This window comes from Pteropus alecto, unplaced genomic scaffold, assembly GCF_000325575.1.
Source record: "Pteropus alecto unplaced genomic scaffold, ASM32557v1 scaffold49, whole genome shotgun sequence".
Lineage (NCBI taxonomy): Eukaryota > Metazoa > Chordata > Mammalia > Chiroptera > Pteropodidae > Pteropus > Pteropus alecto.
This window is the reverse complement of record NW_006443131.1, coordinates 490,405-498,790: the sequence shown is the minus strand read 5'-3', so window position 1 is coordinate 498,790 and position 8,386 is coordinate 490,405. Positions and strand designations below refer to the sequence as shown.

The following is an 8,386-nucleotide window of genomic DNA, read 5'->3' as shown; positions in this document are numbered from 1 at the left end:
ACCATACACGTCTGTATCGAGTGAAAAAAGCAAACGATCCAACGAAACAAAACATAGTGACGGAGAGCGGGCCACGGCCCAATTAAATCTGGGGTGGAAACCAAGGGCTGCAGGGGAGCGCCAACCCGCACGCAGGCGGGACTTTTGAACAGTTTTTCAGCCTAATAGTGACATCGCTGCAGACTCAGACACCGGCTGGCTTCACTAGTGGTGGCTGTTGTCCCCAGGCGTGGGGCGGGGCCGCCGGGCGCTTCCGCACAGCAGGCCCAGGGGCTGACGCGACCCCCCCTCCCCCCATTCCCCTGCCGGCGAGGGACAGTCCCGACTGTCACCCGCAGCAGCCACTCTCCAACCCCCACTCCTGTTCTGGGAGGTGCCAGCAGCCCCCCCCTCCCAACGAGGCCCTGGAGACCCTGCCTCAGAAAAGTTAAAGGGGAGAGGGGGCGGGGCGGGGGACGGGGGAGTGCGCAGCTCTGTCTCTGAGATCAGTGGTGGCTCTGAAAAGAGCCTTTTTTGGGGAGTTTTCGAAGCAGACGCGCAACCACCTACTTCTTTTTGGGGGCAGCCTTCTTAGGCTTGGCAACCTTGGGCTTGGCGGCCTTGGGCTTCACAGCCTTGGCTGCGCTCTTGGCGACCTTCTTGGGCTTGGCCGCCTTCGCCTTCTTCGGACTCTTGGCCACCTTCTTGGCCACGGCGGCCGCCGCAGGCTTCTTCGCCTTCTTCGGGGTCTTCTTGGCGCCCTTCTTGGGGGTGGCCGAGCCCGCCGCCTTCTTGGGCTTCTTGGCCGCGCCGGCAGCCTTCTTGGGCTTGGCCGGGCCGGCCTTCTTGGCCTTGGGCTTGGCCTCGCCGGGGGCCGCCTTCTTGTTGAGCTTGAAGGAGCCCGAGGCGCCGGTGCCCTTGGTCTGCACCAGGGTGCCCTTGCTCACCAGGCTCTTGAGGCCCAGCTTGATGCGGCTGTTGTTCTTCTCCACGTCGTAGCCGGCGGCCGCCAGCGCCTTCTTGAGCGCGGCCAGCGACACGCCGCTGCGCTCCTTGGAGGCGGCCACGGCCTTGGTGATGAGCTCGGACACCGGCGGCCCGGACGCCTTGCGGCGAACCCCCGCGCCCTTCTTGGCTGCCTTCTTCTTCACCGGGGCCTTCTCCGCAGGGGGCGCGGCGGCGGGCGCGGCAGGAGCGGTTTCCGACATGGTGGCGAGCTGAGACTCAGGGACAAGTGGCGAAGCGCCGGTGCAGCTGCGCGGGCCGCCTTCGTATATATAGAGCGCAGGCGCGCGCTGATTGGTGCTCCCGCCGCCCTCGGCTGGCAGGCGCCGAGCCGCTGCCGGGCGCCCAAGTTGTGTTTGTTCCACTGCAGAAAGGGGCGAAAATATTAAAATGCGCCGCACCGAATCGCCGGCCACGGTCGGGAGAGAACCCGAGAGGCCTTGGGCTTCGTGCTCCGCATTTATTTTTCCCTCAAGTGCAAAGATAGCGCGTCCAGGCGTCCCCAAATCCCCCAACTCCGGGCGAAGCCCACGGCAGTCGGAGGCCACTTTCTGTTTTTCTCCTAAATTACCTGTTCGCTCCTTTGCCCCCGAAAGTTCTTTTTCTCAGGGGCGGTTGGGCACATGCTTGCCTTCTTTCAGGAACGAAAACGAAATGGTTTCCACTTAAATTTTCACGATAATTCTATTTCTTTGCAAGGGAAGTAACACAGGTCCTCTCTGAATTCTGCGTACAGACCCACAGGACCTGCGGCGGTGGACAGGGTTCCCGGCCCAGCCCAAAGCAGGCAGGAGGGGTGGGAGGCGGGTTCGTAACCCCTGGGCGGGGGTGTGTGTGGGGGTCCTGGATTGGGGAGCGTTAGACTTAAACCTTTGAATTGAAGACATGGACACTCTATCAAATCCCTCTTTTCATGATGGGGGTGGGGCGCTCTCCTCACTTTCCAAAGGGAGAAAGTGGGCTGTTTTTAAAAAGCTCTCAGGTTCCCCTCTGTGTTGTGCAAGGCAGGGGGTCTGGCCCTCAAGAATAGGGATTAGGGAAGAAGGGAGACCCCCTCCCCCGCAAGCCTGCAAAGAACCCCAATAGACTTGGCAGCTGAGGACATTGAGATGATCTGTTTTCAAGGAAAACAAGCGTTTGTTTATTATTCTACGCTCCAATAAAGAGATATATTTTAGCCCATGAAAATTCTAGGTCCCTTCCAGTAACAACATTAACAGGTGATGATACAGACAAACACCCTCTCACTGGGAACTCAGATAGACGCGGAAATGAAATAACTGACTTCAATAAACACTTTGACTCATCAGATGAACCAAAGATTTGAAACAGAAAAAAATGGATGGCAAAACTTAAAACAGAAACTGAGGGAACGTACTAGAACATATACATTATTTCGCCGTGTTGTCCTGATGAGCACCCCGCCTCTCGCCCCATCTAAAGCTGGCGGCGGGTATTCTGTTGTCAAGCTGGCTTCATGGCTACACGTTTTCCTTTAGTTCCAAGCAATTGCGATTTTTTTTTCTTGAAAGAAAACGCTGAATAAATATTCTGCTCATCTATTATAAGTGTATTTTATCTTTAGAGGCGAAGGAAGTATGACAATTCACCAGAAATTTCTGTTCAAACACACGTCTATGTATATTGCTAAACGTCAAAATGCAGCACAGTATTTTGCAGACCCCGTGGGATGACCTTGATCCTGAACCACAACCAGAAAAGTCTAACCAACTGTCAAGAAGAAACTGACATGTAATTAACCAAACTGTATCAGCGATGGCTAAGCCTCCCTTCCCAGAGACAGAGCTTTGAAAATGACCCCCCTGCCTCCTTTACTTATCCGAGTAAAACTAAAAACTTCATCTTTTAACAAGAGTGTTCCTTTGGCTCGGACACTCCCAGCAGCAGCCCCGTTGTGCTTGGTTACAAAGGGGCGATACGGATTATTTAAAGTCCAGCAGGGAATGAAAAACGAGGCATTGTCTTTTACACTCAGGATCACCCCGTGGTTTCATGGAATACGGTTTCTTCAACATTTGGAAACTGCATCTACTCCTTACTGATCCTGTCCCCTGGGGATTAACAGCCTAATAAGATTAGTGATGGGTGAATAAGCAGCCATTGAAAAACCACTGTAGACCTGCCTGCCTCCCACCAGTGTGACTTTGGTAAAGGAATGAATAAATTATTAAAGATGGACAAACAACCAAAGCACCTTTGTCACACGAAAGTATTTTGGTAAAAATAACATGAGAACGTGACACTCTGCTCTGGTTCTGTGTACAACAGGCCCCTCTCGTCAAACCCAGCTAAGCGCGCGTAACGAAGAGAACAGCCGCTGGAGTCTCGATTGCTGGGTTGCCGGACCGCTCTGGTCCCCTGGTTTATGAACCAGCAGCACGTAAATTTGATGACTGTGATTCAGTTCTCGAATGTGATCACTCAAGTTGAATCGATCACATCTGAAGTCCAGACCCCAGGTCATCGGACACCAGGTCCCTCCGCCCCCCGCCCCCAGTGTGATCCCACCCTCCTGACCATTTGGCAGAGGCCAAAGGCAGAGAAACAAGCAGCCCTTCTCCAGATCCCTGTGGCTCTTACTGAGAAGACTTACCCCAGACTTCAAAACGAGGCGAAAATCTCTCTTCACGTCCTTTCGGGCTATGTTAGAGTCACCTCGGCGCCCTGTGGGTCGCCGACGCCCAAGGCAACTATGGACAATGGAACAGAATGCGAGTCACATATACAATTTTAAGTTTTCTGATACCACGTTGAAAAAAAGTAAAAAGAAATGCATAACATTAATTTTAATACATTTTATTTAACTTGACGTATATCCAAACTATTATCACTTTAACGTGTAATCAATATTTTGAAAAATGGGATTGTCCACATTCCTTTTCCAGATGGTAAGTCTTCGCGGCCTGGCGTGTACTTTCCAGGCCTAGAACATTTCCGTTCAGGCTGCATTACAGGTGCTCGGCGGCCACCTGTGGCTAATTGGCGTCTCACGGGACAGCGCGGCTGTGGCGGAGGTGACTTGCCCTTCACGCTTACTTCTGACTCGGCCCAGAATATGTGCAATTAGGCGTTCACTGGTCAAAGATCGATAGGTTAATAAAGGTTTCTCCAGTAGAGATGCAAGTGGATTCTCTCCGGTAGAAAAGAAAACCCTAAAAAAAAAAAAAAAGTTACCATCTTACTGCTTAATGGAGCATTAGCCAATTTGGCGGACCGTTCAGCCTTCCAGCAGACTTTCTGTCCCTCACACTCTGTTCTGACCTAACTTTGTCTTCATCCGGGAACCACGCCTTGGCCCACACCTGAGCTCCGAGCTCGCTGTGCACAGTCCTGGTATCAGGCCTGTTTTTCTCTTTCTGAACTTTGAGCCTCCGCTCATCCTGAGGGCTCTTGGGAAACTGTTCTAAAGCGGAAGCTACAACACGTTTTGACCATCAGCTTTAAAGCAGCCTTAGACCCGGGAGGTGCCCCGTAGAGCCTCTGGCTTTGAAATAAGATTTACCGACAGCGCGACTGCAAAAAGCTCGTTAAAATGCGCTCCAAGGGAAAGTCCAGATTAAGGGTGATCTTTCCACTCAAAATGGACGTCCCCAAGACAGCCAGCCTGCAACTGAGGACAGTTAAATATTGCAGCGACGTAATTTGTGTGTTCTCACATGTCTGGGAAGCCGGTGGGCGAAGCTTAAGTGTGCAGAGCAGGATGTCCATTCCGAAAGGCTGTGACGGAGCCAGAGAAAGAGGCACATGGGGCCAGGAAGACACGGCCACGGGGCCAGAGCTGCTGGGTCGGGTGTCGGCTCGAGGGCGGCAGGGGTTTTTCTCACTGCCTCGTTCCTCCATGCCCGAATAGGGTTCTGTCCACTTTGCCAGGCAGCTAGCCCGGTGTTAATAAACCTTGTTACAGACCCCACTGGGAGCCATTAAAACCTTTTCTCCCTGGCTCACCGAGGGATGAGACGGGTAACAGCAGCCATGGCACCACATGCCTGCAGGTGGCCAGCGCGGCCGAGCCGATGATGCAGAATGCTTTCGAGGCCAGATCTCCCACTCACGGCGAGCGGGTGACCTTGCCAGGTTTTCAGCCGTCCCCAGGCTGATTTCCTCCTCTGCAAATGGGAGGATTAAATTAGGTCAAATGCACAGTGCTTGGGTCAGGGCCGACACAAAGTAGTCTCTTGTTTGAGGTTTATTCTCATTGGACCCCTGCTCCATGGGACCCTCCAGCTTTGGGCTGACCCTGAGGAAGGTGGTACTCTCCTTAGTTTGGAGGGCGGGCGAGAGTAGGTCAAGTCCAGCAAGCTGGGTCACTCCTTCCAGTTACGTGCGCTTCCCCTGCTGTCTCTGAAAGGTCACGGGACCTCGACACTGTCCCAGGGAAGTCCAACAGGAAGAGAGGAAGTTGGACCATCAGGAAAGGGAGGTGTGTGTGTGCGTGTGTGCACATGCGTGTGGAGTTGTAGGTGAGCACAGAACCCAGGACCGGCGCTGTCGCTCAGAAGCTACCCCACATCGCTCTGCTTGGAGCTCACTCCCTGGCCCCCGCTCGGTGGAAAAGATTATGGTGACAGTCACATCGTCATCCAGTCCCTGCCTCCTGCATCCCAGGGGTGTGCGTACCTTCAGCGTTAGGCAGGTGTAGCTGTCAGGGAGAACTGTGTGTCGCCAATACACAGGAGCGACCAAGGTACAGCCACGCCCTGTGTGTTTTGCTGCCGAACTTACCTAAACCTGCTTACGTCAGACAGATCTCTGACTGGGACCTAAGGATTCATAGTTACACTTCAGCTGATGCACAGATTTCTGACGCTCTCACGGTTGATGGTGATACCGCTTCTATGTTCCTCTTAGTTTTATTTTAAAAGTCCAAGAAAAATAGAGGCACCGTAAGGTGATTATCAAAAGGGCTGACCCGGAAGCTGGAATGCCTGGGTTTGAGTTCGCCAGCTCGGTAAACTTGGGCAAGTTAACTCACTTCTCTGTGCCTCAGTTTTCCGATCTATAAAGTGTCAAGAATGGCTCCTGTTTCATGGGTTATCATGAAAAGTAATGAGTTAACATTTATATAGTCCTTAAAACAGTACTTAGCATAGTGCACGTACAAAATTATACATTTACTACATATATACTAAGAGTTTTTAAATTGTATGCACATTCTAATAACTGCAATGTGGCACAGTTCTGACACCGTTGGCTTGAGCATCAGGAACACTAATAAGGTAACAGTGACCTGCGCACTTCCTGTGCCCAGGCGCCACATGCAGTCTCATTCCCTGCTCACCACCGTCTGTGACTACCACTGTGGCCACTACCGCTTTGCGGACAACGGCATGGACGCTGAGAACTCAGATTTGTCCTAGGGCATCTCTGCAGACTGATGGCAATTCATGTACTCTACACGCGCGCGTGCACACACATACACATTAAAATATGAACGGAAGTCAAAGATAAGACTCGTTTTTATCTGTAAGGTGCATAAGGTGAAAATACACCCTATTAACTGCCTGCTAATCCATCTAGTGAGTTTAAGGAGAAGGCTTTCACCCCAGCGAGGACATATGGGGCGGGGCGGGGGCGGGGCACACACCCTCCCTAAGGATTAAAGCTGTTTACAATACGTGGTGCTCTTTGGTCTGATGGTCACTAGATGGCGCTCCGAACAAACCGACGCCTTTTTCTTTATTTTTTTCAGAAGCTCTGTTCCAATTTCCCCTGACCTTTATGTAATCATTAATCTCTAGTTATACACTTTTGGCGAACAAAAATGATTATCTCCATCTGACATATGATGACCCCGAAGCCACTGGAAGCCCTGAGACCACAGTAGGCCCGCAGGCCAGCAAGAACACGGGAGAAACAAACAGTGCTTCCTGTCTGAGTGGCCTAGGAAAACCGAGACGGAGGACTCGGTTCAACACTGATGGCCCCCAACGTGCTGGGCTCAGGGAATGCGGGAGTAAATAGGACGGGCTCTGCTCTTACAGCTGGGTTTGGAGGCTGGGGACCTAGGAGAAGGTAACGGTGGCCGAGACGAAGGTCAGAGCGACCGTGAACAGGAGGAGACCGCTGGACTGAGTCCAGACAGAGACACGGAGTCCTACGAGGGCACCTTTCAAGATGCTAAATTACTTCTTATTTTTACACTAAAATGGCCATCATGAGAACGAAAGTGACAGGAGAAAAAGCTCTCGTGCGAAGAAAGGAGACCGCCCGTTGGCCTCGCCTGACAGGGAACAAAACCATGATGTTCCTGGTTATGGTCTGTCGGTCCTGACGACCATGACGACAATAATAAATCCACGAGACGCCGTGCACTGATAAGACTAAGACGATTTGAGGGGTTTGTGACTTTGCGGTGAGCCGAGGACCAACCCGGTACGTCGACTGCAACCCACGCGTGCACGCGCGCGCGCGCACACAGAACCCCAGGCGTGACTGCACTACCGTGCGGGTTGTATGGAAGTCCAGCAGAAAAGGCTCCCCGCATTGTTTCCGCAACTGTGAAACCCGAAACAAAAACTGATTACTAATTAAAACCACCCAATTTATAACGAGTACGCACATAGCCACACGTGTGTTTTGCTTGTCGAATGCCGGTCCGGCCCCTCCTGACAGTCAGACGCTAGACGGCTCCGCGGACAGGGATTAGAGGCCCAAGTCTGCACAAGGCTCTTTGGCGAATGGGAAAGCGATGCATTTTTTCTGCGGTTGTGGAGGTGTTGCTGAGGTGTGTGAGCTGCAGCTGTGAGGCTGAGCGCCCCCGCTGTCCGCGGGAATGGCACTCAGAAGCCCCAGGCGGGGAGGGACGGGAGCTGACAACCGACCGGCTTGCTCTGCCCGGCCCGCCGCGTCGCACGCGGAGAAGCCGGTGCTGGGGCTGGACGGCGCCGCGGGGCTCCAGGGGGCTTCTGAAAACAGGTGGGTGGCCCCTCTCCCACTTTCCTATTGCGGCGGGTCCGAGTCGGCCTCGCGTTGGGAACAGGTCCAGAGCGAGGCCGAGGCTCCTGGGCCGGGACCGCAATTGGAGGGTCCTTACTTTAAGATTCACTGATGGCCGTTCCCGCAGCCTCCCGCAGCCTCCCGCAGCCTCGGATGTGGCGGAGACCCACGGTTGGTTGGGAGGCGCTGGCATTAGCACCTGCAAGAGCTCACGCGCATCTCTCCACGCGCCCGTGTACACCTGCTGGGGCCGCCAGGCTCCCAGCTGCACTTACTTGGGGGAAAGTTCAGTCAACGAGATGACTTGGCTCCAGCTGCTTCTCCTTCTGGTGACCCGAACCGGCCCTTCAGGAGGACCAGGCGGGTGAGTCTCTGCCCGGACCCCTGCGCTCGTCGCTCCCCTCCCCTGCCCTCCCCTGCCCTCCCCTGCCCTCCCCTGCCCTCC

At 53.6% G+C, this 8,386-nt stretch overlaps 2 protein-coding genes across 2 annotated transcripts in view; one reads left to right on the top strand and one right to left on the bottom strand.

Annotated features, from left to right (window-relative positions):
* Positions 1-507: 507 nt before the first annotated feature.
* On the bottom strand, positions 508-1,243 carry LOC102898872 (histone H1.2). Its single transcript, XM_006923482.3, has one exon. The coding sequence runs from the start codon at positions 1,185-1,187 to the stop codon at positions 546-548; it is 642 nt and encodes a 213-aa protein (XP_006923544.1). The 5' UTR covers positions 1,188-1,243; the 3' UTR covers positions 508-545.
* Positions 1,244-8,055: 6,812 nt separating this feature from the next.
* The window catches only part of HFE (homeostatic iron regulator), a 7,623-nt gene continuing 7,292 nt past the window's right edge, over positions 8,056-8,386 (top strand). The window contains exon 1 of the mRNA XM_025040868.1: positions 8,056-8,305. The gene's annotated coding sequence lies outside the window, so the exon portion shown is untranslated. The remainder of the gene's footprint in view (positions 8,306-8,386) is intronic.

Excerpts from the sequence above, each read along its gene's own strand:
- LOC102898872 (XM_006923482.3), bottom strand. The coding sequence starts at position 1,187 with ATGTCGGAAACCGCTCCTGCCGCGCCCGCCGCCGCGCCCCCTGCGGAG.